The sequence below is a fragment of the Colletotrichum destructivum genome, chromosome 5 (genome assembly GCF_034447905.1).
Source record: "Colletotrichum destructivum chromosome 5, complete sequence".
Taxonomy (NCBI): domain Eukaryota; kingdom Fungi; phylum Ascomycota; class Sordariomycetes; order Glomerellales; family Glomerellaceae; genus Colletotrichum; species Colletotrichum destructivum.
The window spans coordinates 1,466,514-1,479,033 of NC_085900.1; the positions used below are offsets into that span (position 1 = coordinate 1,466,514).

A 12,520-nucleotide genomic window follows, 5' to 3' on the forward strand; every position below is an offset into this window, starting at 1 on the left:
TCCTGCTACTGCAGTATCCAGAAATAGCATGTTGCACTTCTCCCATCAACACATAGACAGAGCCCACAGTGATGATAAGAGCCCCCCCGGCAGACATCTGCTGGCTTTAATGATGACAACGACGATGACAACGAACTGCGTCAGCATTGAAGCATTGGAGACGCACGGTCCCCTCAAGTTCCAGCACGCCTGTCACGACTCGTGCAGTCGGCTCCCAGTTTCCCGCGCTGACATCGGTCCATCGCCGCCTAGGCGGTGACGGCGGAAACCTGGTACCTGAGCGGAGGAGGAGGAGGAGGATGAGGAGGAGGAAGAGAGGGCCCAGCAGGCTGGAACGAGATGAAGTCGACCGCATTGGGACGATGAGGCGGCTCAGGACTGGGGGGGTTGTCTTGTTGGTTTCCAAGGCTTTGGTTACAGGATCTCGCCGCTTGTGAGATGAGGAAGGCCCCCCAAGCAATCATGACGATCACTGTCCACACCGCTCGCTCGCGCCAGGCTACTGTGAAATGTAGTGAAGCCGTTCACGCTTCGCTTCCGCTTCCTCTAAAAAAAAAACCCACGTACCTGTCAAGTCACGATGGATACACATCAACCGAGCTGAGAAAAGCCCCCCTCCCCCCCATCCATCCATGGCTGGCTACCGCGCCCTTGACAAGCGCAAACGGACTCCCGGATCCTGACCAGGCAGAATCCAGCCAGGCCTATCAATCCCCTTCAGGACATGTCTACACGAGTCACCGTAGCCAAAATATCTCCCCAGCCGCGATGTGCGCCAGGCCTGCCCCCCTTCTCCCATGTGCCTCACGATACTCGATACTCGGCACAGAGTGTATCCGTAATTGCAGCCAAGTTCGCCAACCCGAAACCGCGAACGAGCTCCTCGAAGTTCCTCGTTATTAGACTTTTGGGCGAGGTCGTCGTGTGCCTTGGAGCTCTCTGATGTTGCAACCTATCTTCCTCCCCCCTGTCTATTCTTCCCATCCCCCCCCCCCCCCAACCCAACACAACCTACCTAGCTATGCCAAACTCTACTCGAGCTTACTACCTTACCATCCCGAGGTCTCCAACAAAAAAAAAACTTACAAAGTCAATTTGGCCAGACTTCGCGTTGCGTCGTATTCTTCCCGTTTTAAGCTTCAGGCACAGCCTCCCCAGCACTTCCGGATCCCGCAAAGGAAAGAAAACAAGAAGAGGAGGGGGGGGGGGGGGGGGGGGGGGGGGGGGCAGAACAAAACGAACGTGCTCAAGACGTTTTCCCCCGAATCCCACGTGGGCTGCAAACCCCCGGTGGGCGCAGCCGCATTCGGACAAACGACGCGTTCAACGATGCCAAGCCTCACTTCTTTCCCTCTCACTCTCACTCGCTCGCTCTATCTCTCCGGGCGGTCCGCCGCGGAGAAGAAAGGTAAGCCGTACTCCGTACGTACGAAAGGAAGCGGGAGGGGACGAATCGATTCGTGATCCTCGGATTCGTCTGTTCGTTCTCCATCCATTGCCAAAAGTGCGCGCCCGGTCGTCGCGTGGAAACGGTGAGAGTTGACAGCAGCCACCCCCTCCTCCACACCACCACCATCACCACGGCGAAAAAGCCACGATGAGCGGCGGTGCGAAGCCATCCAATCGGAGCTCCTCGACCGAGCTTTCCTCGAGGAGAAATCCGGGCTTGGCCGGCATCTTTTTCCTCACTTCTTTCTTTTTGTTTCCCTTTTTTCCCACTCGCTGGTTCTCCACGCTCTGCAGCTGTTCGGCTCATGTCCGTCTTCCATACGGGGCGGCGGAAGCGGGGGTGGAAGAGGGAGATTCGGGCCTACTGGGCAGACTCCAGCTAGCTTGGCTCTCCTGACCATCTCTCCATTTGTTCAATCGCCCGCGTGGAAGGTTTCTTTGCCTCCCCATTCCAGCACTGCACTCGGGCTCCGTCGGTGAAGAACTGCGATGATGGAAGAGGGGAAGGGGGAGGGAGGGGGGTGAAGGTTCCCAGTTGTCCCGTGGCATACTCCTTTCGGATCCGAAGGGCAGGGGAAGCTTGCTACCTGATCGGGTGGTCAACATGCATCAAGCATGCTTCCGGTACAGGTACCTTGCAGAATGCAGAAGGTCGTTCGTCCACTGATGATGAGACGATTTACAGATGCGCGCCTGACACTTGGGCCGGGGCGGGTTGGGTGGGTGGTGTTGACCAACAAACTCACATCCCTTCCCCCCCCTTCCACAGGCCATCCATCTCTCTCTCTCGTCCCCCATTGTTCGAATAAAATTTTGTCGCGGCTCTCGTCATTCCGCAGTCTCTTCTGTTGCCAATTAGCACGCGGACCGGGAGCATGCTTGGCATTGACGCGGCGTGGAAACGAGAGATCTACAAAAGTTCGGTCATACACTAAATTGTGGGAACCGTTGGGGAATGGGCAGTCACGGATTCCCGGTCCCTATCAGGCAGCGTGACGGGCTGTGAAGTCAGAATGAGATTGTAGATCCATCTCGACTGACAAGTTTCCAGGTTCGACTGATTCGTGACCCTGCCCAGTCCGCATTGCCATCATAATTCACATCATCAGGACCAGAGAAATGAGCGTGATTGTTTCAGGAAAGCTTTGCAGAATCGAAAGCCCATCAGATGGGTGGGTTTTTTACTTTTCTTTCCGCCTCTTCATCTGGCTCCGATAATAAAATTACAATAAGAAGAATGATGATGATATGATATAGGTATGGTGTGGTGTCTTTGGCTCTGAGGCCCTGACCGCCCAAGCCTGTTCCTGGGTTCGTTGTACCCCATCGCCCCGTCCTAGTGACCGCTAAACATTTTTCCCAATCCCACCCCCGAACCCCCCCTCATCGCTTGACAGTTCCTTGTAGGTGCGCCTGCGGCAGAGAGCAAAAGGCCTAAATTTGCATATACCCGCCAGCGTGAAGAAAGTGACGTCAACCGCGGTAAACTCCCGCCCGACCAGAACCGTGCACCTCGGTGCCTGACCAACACCACATGTGTGTTGTGGTCTTTACCCCAAGAGGCAAGCGAACCCTGAAGATCCGATGAATAAAAAGAACCGCATGAATTGGAGGCTTGCTGGAAAGGAAAGAAATCGTTCAAGAGCAGTAAATCAAGGACGCCCGCTTGTTGTAGCTGTGTATCGTAAGGCCGTAACCCCCCTTCGGGAAAATATCCTTTCGCCGTTTTGGTTCGCTCCCGAATATGAGACAAAGAGAAAACAAGAAGGAAAAAAACAAGGATAAATGGTGGGCGTTGGTTGGCCCACCCCATCTTGAACTGATGGGCTTGAAAAAAGGCGAAAATGAAAGTGGAAAATAGTCAAGTTGTCGAGTCAGATGTTCATTAGAACAACGTGTTGGAAGATCGGCTGCCTTCTTGTTCAAAGACGATGCCGCGCCTCTTCCACCCGCCACGCTTGATAAAGTCTTCGACGCTGTCGAGCGACTTCATCTGCGGCCGCCTCGAGGTCGGCGGCGAGCTGCGCTTGTGGGAAAAATTCTGCCACTGGGACTCCCGTACGGGCCGTTCCACGTCGACGATGCTACCGTTCTCCGACGAGTCTTCTGAATCTTCATCATCATCGTCGTCGTGGTGCGCCGACGCCATGGTGTTAATGGTTGATTCGGACCAGTGTGAGCGCGGCAGTTGCGGCCTCGTGGCGGCAATGTGCTGCTGCACCTTGAATAGAAAGTAGTCATCTCCCTCAGCGGCGTGCTCCCGTGACCGCTCCTGCTGCTGCTGCTGCTGGATCGGCGTCCGGGGAGATTCGACAGGCGGGGCAGGCATGTTAGGCATGGCAGCGGCGGCGAGGGAGGCCTTGGCCTGTTCGGCGGCAGCAGCCTCCTGGCTGGAGAAGTACGAGTTGATGACGTCGTCCTCGATGGACTGGGAGTTGTGGATGAACGGCCGCTCATAGAGCCTTGGTGGGGCGTGGAAGGTCGGGTGCAGCGAAAGAGGGTCGAAGTCGAGGACCCGGGTGTGGCGGACGGTCCCCGTGGACCGCGTCGACTGCGTCGAAGAGGAATCGCTGCTGGAGACGGAGTTGCTGAGGGACGGCTTGCGCGTGTGGAGGGCTTCTGGGTGGCGTTTGGCCTTGTTGGAGGATGGCGTGCAGTGGCCATGGGCCCATGGTGTTGATCCCAGCATGGTGAAGGCTGTGATAATGAGAAAGAGCGTCGGATCGGGTGGTGGGCCAAATGTCGTTGGCGTTGGTGGTTGTCGAAGTGTATAGATAGATAGATAGATAGATAGATAGATATAGACGTATGTTCTTCTCTTCTTTCCTTGTCGTCCTCTGTAATGTTTCCTTTGCGAACCCAGGTTGTCGGTATGGAATACGCGAGATGAATGGGACGGTGGGAAAATAAAGGAAGTCTCGGCAAGAGGACGAAGAAACGTAAGAAGGAGGCTGGAAAGGACTGCTGTGGAGCGTGTCTACTGGATTATGATATGTTACCACATCAACGTTACCACACGGGTATGTAATGGATGATAGATCTTGAAGGAGCGTAATTGGGTGTGAGTGTGTGTGTAAGTATATGTGTGTAGGACAAGGATGTCAAGTGGTTGAAGGTGATCCGGGACTGGGCAGGTGGGAAACGAGAGCGGGCATGGTCTTATTATAAAACCTCCAGCATCCATGACGGCCGAAACCAGGATTTTCATGGGGAACCGCATCTGGCTTGCCAAGCGTGGGGATGAGCAATCGGCAGCAGGCAGACAAGCAGCGCAACAGGACTCCGGCAGCGAGCGGGCGAACCGGAACATGCATGCACCGGCCAGGTACGCTACCGCTGCAGAGAGAGACAAGACAGGTACAGACAGACACCGCGCACGGCAGCGCACACCGCAACGAGCGAGTGGGTGCGGCCTGGCACAGCACGCGGGCCAAGGTCCCTGACGATCGAGGCTGAAAAGAGGATAGTCTGACAGGCGTGAGTATAGCAGGGAAGACGACAACGACGACGACGACGACGACGACACTAGCGTCGAGTTGAGCCACTAGCTTTGCTGGGGGTGGGGGCCTTGAGGAATGAGGCCTGGTGCCTTGCAGTTTGCTGCAAGGCTCATGAGGAATCTTAGAGGCAAGGAGAGAGAGAGAGGGATGAGATGAGATGAGATGAGATGAGATTAGAAGGATCACGGAGTGAGAGTCAGAGAAGCGTGAGCAGGGGGCGAGCAAGACGGAAGATGGGTGATGCAAGTAAGAGATGGAGGGTGGTATACGTATCCGAGGCCCGCGTGCAGAATGCAGATGCCGTCGATGTGCATGTGTGATGAGGCCACCAGACTGGGAAACGTAGAGAGACGTAGTCTGTACTCTGGAGAGAGACAATGATGCCTCGAGAGCGAGAATAGACACGACATCCCGCTGGCGTCAACATGTCTTCCAGACTATTGCTCACCGCCGCGACGCACTAGTCGGATCACAACGGCAAGGCTGCGCCACCTGCCTTTGGTGCCTTGCACTAAGTGATACCGAACCTCCCTAGCTAAGATAGGTAACATTGCAAAAAAAGGACCCCCAACAGAGACGTTCATTCCAGCGCCGACTGTGTGTGTGTGTGAGTGTGCCTGTGCCTGTGCCTGTCTCTCAGTCGACAGCCCGGATAAGCCGTCCGATGTGTGCTGCAGGTCCTCGCAGATGACGCCCGGACGGCAGACGACGCGAAAAAGAAGAATGTCAAAACTGCGCATGTATGACGGGCGAGGCGAGACGAGACTAGTGCTCCCAAAGGGATGGGATGGGGTGTCCAATCTCGTACAGACCCGGATGTGCGTCTCTCCGTGATGGGCTCGTAATAGTAAATAATTGAAGCCTTGCGAATGCAGAAAAACAAAGCGTGCGATGGAGCCCCTGGAGAAGAAAATAGATACCGGTACTGTGGGGTGGAGTAGAAGGGAGAGAAAGGGAAAGAGAGGGAAGAAGGGGAAAAAAAACTAACGAGGAGGCATGACCGGGCTGATGAGCCTATCTCCATGCAAGGACCGGGGGGTACAAGCATGGCGGTGTTGGCCAAGCTTGCCCAAGCCTGGGAAAACCCTTGGTTAGGAACCTTGGCCCACCTGCTGGGCCCTGGTCGTCGTTCGGCAGCGTGAACAGGTCGGGCCTCAAAGGTCCCAAGTCCCAAGGCTTAGGTACGAGTAGGTTTCCCAAGAGTCCAAGATGCGACGGGAAGTCAAGGATAGCGAAGAAATCGTACCGAAGCATCCGGGGATAGGTCCTTGAGGATAGGGCCAAGGGCACCTTCTGGCCGTGAACCTCTGGCGCTCGCTCTCGGGGATTTGGGGTAGGCACGTTCCCCAACGAGTGCTGAGCGCATACGTCATCCGGTCGTCTCGTCGTCTGAACTTTGCACCCAGAACTATTTGACCAATACATACCTACCTACCTGACCTTTGGTAGGTACAGGGGTAGGTGTGCCACCTTAGGTAATCTTGGTCTGCCATAAACCACCTATACTATACACGCATGGGCAGCTTACCATTATGATGGAACTGCCGCCGCCAATGATGATGATGATGGCGAGGTGATCCCCGGCCGTCCAGACGCGGTGCGCTACAGGCCCTCATACACATTCCACAGGCGCGAAGCCGCTTGTTTCATGTTTTCTTGCCTCAACGAGATAATCCTGACGCTGATCGCGACAGGCAATCTCGATGTCTCGAACTTTTTTTTCTTTCTTCTTTTTCCTTTCTGCTTCCTCGTCAGCCTCAGTCGCGGGTGGCCGCAGCACAAGGGAAAACGAGACACACAATCAAGTCTCACTTTGGCCTCGCATCTGCCGCTCTTGTTGGGCATCGAATTCTCCGTAATATGTACGTGGAGTGTTGCCGGGACCCTCTCCCGTGTCGTACAGCTTGGATGCACAGCAGCGCGGGCATCTATCTCGTCTCTTCCCCACCCTTACGAGCCAAGCAACTGGCCAATGATGGGAACCAGCCGCAAGATGTCGATATCTCGACCCCGCATGATGGATGGGAAGGAGGGGGGGGGGGGGGGGGTGGCGTAACACACTCACGCTCACTTACTTGCACTTGCACACACTTGCACAATGAAGGGAAACGACCAGCAGACACTGCAGACTTTTGAAACTTGGAAAAAAGCCGTTGACGGTCAACCGGCTGATGATCGTCTCTCATCAGTGGCTCCCGCTGTCCTGGTCATGGCTTTAGCTGACCTTGACGAGGCTGATCAGCGGCAGCGTGGCGATCCTTCGATGGCAACTGATCACCCCCGACCGGTCCTTGAGTTGCTTATCCTAGCATGATCTGCTTATATCATTCTTTTTTTTTTTTGTCTTCCTCTCTTCCCGATGGCCTCGCTTGCACTCCCGCAGATGCAACTTCCCAGCGATGATCGTCGCCGGCCGTGTGTTTCCCTGTGAGAAGTCAAAGATGAAGACAAAAAAGAAGGGGTATCTGAATCTCAGACGAGACACAGGGTGTAAATGTGTGTGTGTGTGTGTGTGTGTGTGTGTGTGTGTGTGTATGGGTGGGTGGGTGTGTACCTTGACCGAGAAAACGGCCCTTCAGCAATCCCATCCTCCCTTGCTTCGGAGTCTGACAAGCAACTCGCGAGTGGACCACGCGCGACCTGTCCGGGACTTAATCCAAAAGTCGATGACCTGACATGACCTGAACCGGCCTGACCTGGAAGGGCGCGAAAACCGCCGTCGTCGGGCGTACCTCCAGGAGTGGCCGAGTGGGATCATGAGAAGGTGGTGTTGAGAGGAGGGGAAAAGAGGGAAAAGCCACTGCCGCAGCTGCTGACTGGCTGGCGAGGAATTCTCACGAGATGCCCCCCCTTCGAGGATGTGCACTCCTCTAGGCCTCTTTAGGGTTGGCGTGCTGCGGATGGCAAAACGATTTAAATATAAATAAAAAATAACAAGATAATAGCAGGAGGACATGAACGCCACGACAGAGGTCCTCGGGTTCTTTGATAAAGGAGCTAGGCTTGTAAGGGTAGGTAGGTTCCTGAGGGGGTACTACTCGGCTCGCTCGTGGGTTGCGTCGTCCAGAGGGGGTGGAATGCGAGCAAACGGGGTCACTTCGTCATTTGTAAGTTCAGTCAGTGTAGACATGCACGAATGAGGTGGCTTATCTTCCTCTTGCGAGAAAGGATAATCGGATCTTGGAATCAGAGCTGGCGATTCCCCCTCCCCCAAAGACAATTGGGGTCAGTGATACCGAGGAGATGGGCTGTGAGTTTGTATGAACGCAAAGGACGAGGAGACAGACGGTAGGTGCCATGTCACATAAACCATCGGGAGGCTGACACACCCGTGCTTCCGTGTGCCATCGCATCTTTGATTCTGCATGCACGTCACCCGCGGACAACAACGCTGTTTCGTTCCGTTTCCAAACGGCCTCGTGCATGAAGTTGCTCCGCGGGACGACTCTCCCGCGTCCGCACCAAAATGTCCTCTCTTCTCTCTCTCTCTTTCTTCCAATCCAAGTTTCGTCCCCCTTCTGTCCATTACATACTATTGTTGGGGGAGCCCCCCTTGTCCACTCTCCTTCCATCACAAAGGTCCCATTCCCATTGGACTTGATGTTCTGCGCGATTCCGATCATCCTTTCGGCATCCAACGCCACCCGTCTGGTGTCTTCTTTTTTCGCAGCACACCTCCTCCTCAGCTCCAAACCCATCCCTGACGGTCATGTCTGGGCTGGGCAGGCAGGTCAAGCGCTCCGATTGGACCACGCAGCTGCGAGGCACACAACCAACTCGGCGACTTCGCAACTCGGCCAGCCGATGTCTTCCCCCCTCCTTTCTTCACGCCTCGTGATGGCCCCAGAGAGTTCAATAGGCTCTACTACTACCTAGGCCCGGGACCCCGTATCCGCGTAGCAGCAGCCATGGCAGCAGAGGCTCGCATCTCGATCCCAGTCGTGTCCTTGCTCCGGGAGTGAACCTCCTGAAGAATCCAGGGGCTTCTTGAACACATGATCTTTCAATTCGCGATCGTGTACATCGTAGTCATGGTCTCCTCTCCCCCTCCAGAAACTTCTGCAATGTCCGTTCACGATCAAACTATTGGAGCTGCCAACACGCCGGCCAAGTCCCGCCAGGCCGTCCGTCTCATCGCCCACACCCTCTTCTTTGGCTTCTGCATTCCCACTCGGCCCCCTTTCACCGATTGTTCTATCCTCTCTATCTCTCCCTCCCTTGAGCATATTCCGAGCGTTTCTCTCCAACATCGGGCGCGGATCCTTGGGGTAGCTTGCTCGATGGGCCCGCGAAGAACAGGTCCCACTCGACGATTCTTAGACCCAAATCAGTACCGATGAATCGAAGACGTTGGAAGGGAGAAGGGGGTGCTGCAGGAATGCACGATTCCCGCACTCGGTCAAGCGATTTTCAAGTCAACATCTCTCTAATCGACCTAGCATCTTTGGCCTTCGCACTTCCAACAATAGAAACTCGGTCAACACACATTCTCTCTTGAGGCTGCGCGGCGCAGGCCAGTTACATCTACACCGAAACGCAGAGCCCTACGGCAAAACCACACGCAGCCGGTTTTGCCGGTCGATGACGGGGCAGTCTCGTCCAGCTCGGCGGTCCTGCGACGGCTTCGATCCACGACTGACCACCCCTCACTAACTGACGACTGCCCAGCACACATAGCAAGTTTTTCTTCAGGGCGGTATCAAAGCCCATTCACCCATTGCCTTGTCGGGCCGGATGAGTAGTTTTCTCATACCACACCGCCCGGCCACAAGTTCGTCTCGTCTCATCTCCTCTAGTCTCATTGTAGGGGACCCGTCAGGACCATGTTGCTGGGCCTCTCCCCTGCGGATCTCAAAGGTGACGGCATTGTCGTCGATCCCGATCGACGACTTCTTGATCCCGCACCCCGCGGCTCTTGTCACGTCGTGCGGCCGCCTCCTCAGTCCCGGACCCCCCTTTTCCTGTGACACTTCGCCACCCGCTTACTGGCTGGTTTGCTCATAGAGCGATTTTTTTTTTCTTGATTTACTGTTGCGAGTCTGTTGATCGGCCGATGACTAAACCACTGCCTTTGAAAACGAAACGCGGCCGCCGCTCTTGGATAGCTGGGCGAGATGGGTTGGCAGACGCCCGTTGAGCCGGTGCTATCTATGAATTCGGCTAGGGACCGTTGACTTGGCTAACCAGGATATTCGCTCAGCTAAACATCACCACGATCGCGATGCATTGTCATGCATACGTCCCCGTCGTCAGATCAAGGCCGGGACTCCCGATGGCCGCATTAGGGCAGGGTGGGCACTATTGTCTTGCGCATGGAGGATGCAGTCACTCGACGGTGTGCCGAAGAACGTTTGGTGATTCAGATGTTGGCTTCTCTTGGGTCTAAATTGTCGCAAAACTTGACCAGCATCTACTGCCTGTTGTAATGCTTTACACTTGTGAGCCCCAGCTAACGGACCGGCTCATTGGCGAAGCCATCCTATTTTCACACAAGACTCAACCAGCATGTACTGTCCACTGTCTGCTGGTTAGATTGTTTGAAGAAAAAAAGAATGACTTCACCGATGAGCCTGTCCGTTAGTTGGGGCCCAGCAAGGTCAAGTGTTGCTATGCTTAGGATGTTGACATCGAGGACCCCCTCAGCCTTCGTCTGGAATTTCTGCCCGCGTGGAGACGCGTTGAGAGGTTGTCCTTCAATCAAGGGGCCTTTGTAAGGGAACCGACGGGCGCGCGGCACGCGGGAACGTCAGACCCTGCCTGTCCTGTCTCTCAAAAGTTGTTTTCCTCCCAACCAACATGTTCCTCCTTCGAATAAATGACTGAACCTCGACAAATGTCTGTGATAGGCCCGTCCATGACCGTTGTTCCAACATCTCGGAGTGGTTGCATCAAACCCGACCCCAGATCGACCGCACCGATGCGTCATCCCACGTTACAGCCGCCCAGCGAAGCGCCCTGGTGTCGTGCATACCTCATCAACGACCCTCAGACACCTCAATTCTGCCGAAGCAAGAATAGGGGAGGAAAGACTACCTCATGCATGCCTCCCGTCCGATTCCGTGGCAGCCACAGCCGCCGCATGAGACCTGCCGGATAACGATTGACAATGGGCTCGGGAGTGACGTCGAAGGCAATGAGCGGTTTTGAACCCTTGGTGGCTTGAGGGATCGGGCCCACGACGTGGCTTGCTGTCGTGCGCATTGATGCAAAGTCGGTCACTCCCGAAATTGAGATGTGCACATTCTTGCGTCAACCATCCTGCCCCAAAAAGCACATTGTCGCGTTCGTGCTTGGCAAAGGTTGATTCAAAGGGCGAACGGCATCCGTAACGAACGCGACCGCGGTCGAAGTACAGTAACCTCGTCATGGACACCAGACGCGTTGCTTCATCCCATCTCGATTCGCAAGTTGATTATCAAACAGCTCCAAATCGGACTGTCGTGTTCGTGGCGTGTCAAACGATCGAGATCCGGTGTGATTCATGATGGCCTCTACTCGCCGATGATGCCGTCGTGTTCGCCCTTGAACCGCTTGACACGCTTCTGCTCCCAGTTGTCGATGTCCTTGGCCGCAAGCCGCTGGAGTTTGGTTTTTTTCGTTAGTGCTGCTTCTTCCGAACTTGCTTTTCCCTTTACGCAGCGTCTGCTGTAAGCCACGGCCAGGAAGCACTTACGTAGTATTCTTCCTTCATGTCGACCTTGCGCGCCGACCGACGCATATTCAGCTCTTCGTCTCTGGTCACCTGGCGCACGCGCCTGTCATGCTTTTCGTACCGGATGGCCGTTGCGGGCGTCAAGACGAAGGAGCCGGCTATCATGACAGCGACGAAGGGCAGGCCGAAGAGCAGAAACGGCCGCTTGGCCATCTGGGCCCGGTACTGGGCAGCAAAGGTGTTGGTGTCCGCCTTGGACGGGAACTTCTTGCTACTGAAGACAGCCATGAAGGGCGATGTGTCTGTCGGGATTCGATGACGACAAGGTCACGCAATTCCCAGGCGAAGTCGATTCAATTGGTGTTGCCTGGTACTTGGCGCTCGGACTGATCGGCTGTCAAACACACGAGTTCTCTCTCGTTGTTTGGTTGTCGCTGCCGTGGACTTCGTCAATGGCTTCAGTTGTCTGTAACAGCTGTGGAAGCACAGAGTGGTCTGATCTTGGGGGAAAGAAGGATGATGCGGAAAAAAAACCCAAGAGATGGAACTCCAATCAAGCACTAGCAGCTTCCCGGAGTGTCCCAGGAAACTCTGAGCTCGGATCCAGGCTCCACCTCGCCTCGACTAGCTTCCGCGCACGTGCCGCACAGTGTCAAGTTTGAGGAGTGCCGCACAACTGACTTACATAATCATTTGAGTTGGTCCTCGCTCGGTCTATCTTACTCGCTGGTTTTCCTTATTCACGCATGTTGGCGGACGTTCGGTAGTAGGAAGGCCTCAAACTAATGCACCCCTTCTTATGCGGCGCCTCGATTCATCGATATATCTAAGGTACCTAAGGTAAGGTACTCGTGATTCTCCTACAACGGACTTAGTAGAGCCCCACCCCGGAATTTCCTTCCGACCCGCGAGGATCCTT

At 55.1% G+C, this 12,520-nt stretch overlaps 5 protein-coding genes across 5 annotated transcripts; 1 reads left to right on the forward strand and 4 right to left on the reverse strand.

Moving 5' to 3' along the window:
• Positions 1–248: 248 nt before the first annotated feature.
• CDEST_08033 (uncharacterized protein) lies at positions 249–1,619 on the reverse strand (the record flags this gene model as incomplete). The annotated part of the gene is made up of 2 exons (XM_062924192.1): positions 249–502; positions 1,427–1,619. The coding sequence occupies 2 exons, from the start codon at positions 1,617–1,619 to the stop codon at positions 249–251; spliced, it is 447 nt and encodes a 148-aa protein (XP_062780243.1).
• A 1,224-nt stretch (positions 1,620–2,843) lies between these two features.
• Positions 2,844–4,570, reverse strand: CDEST_08034 (uncharacterized protein). Its single transcript, XM_062924193.1, has one exon. The coding sequence runs from the start codon at positions 4,136–4,138 to the stop codon at positions 3,335–3,337; it is 804 nt and encodes a 267-aa protein (XP_062780244.1). The 5' UTR covers positions 4,139–4,570; the 3' UTR covers positions 2,844–3,334.
• A 61-nt stretch (positions 4,571–4,631) lies between these two features.
• On the forward strand, positions 4,632–4,997 carry CDEST_08035 (uncharacterized protein; the record flags this gene model as incomplete). Its single annotated transcript, XM_062924194.1, has 2 exons — positions 4,632–4,774; positions 4,937–4,997. The coding sequence occupies 2 exons, from the start codon at positions 4,632–4,634 to the stop codon at positions 4,995–4,997; spliced, it is 204 nt and encodes a 67-aa protein (XP_062780245.1).
• Positions 4,998–7,520: 2,523 nt separating this feature from the next.
• Positions 7,521–8,121, reverse strand: CDEST_08036 (uncharacterized protein). The gene has a single exon (XM_062924195.1). The coding sequence runs from the start codon at positions 7,903–7,905 to the stop codon at positions 7,525–7,527; it is 381 nt and encodes a 126-aa protein (XP_062780246.1). The 5' UTR covers positions 7,906–8,121; the 3' UTR covers positions 7,521–7,524.
• A 673-nt stretch (positions 8,122–8,794) lies between these two features.
• CDEST_08037 (Putative cytochrome c oxidase assembly protein COX16) lies at positions 8,795–12,191 on the reverse strand. Its single transcript, XM_062924196.1, has 2 exons — positions 11,623–12,191; positions 8,795–11,527 (listed from the first exon to the last, which is right to left on the reverse strand). The coding sequence occupies exons 1-2, from the start codon at positions 11,887–11,889 to the stop codon at positions 11,441–11,443; spliced, it is 354 nt and encodes a 117-aa protein (XP_062780247.1). The 5' UTR covers positions 11,890–12,191; the 3' UTR covers positions 8,795–11,440.
• Positions 12,192–12,520: the final 329 nt, after the last annotated feature.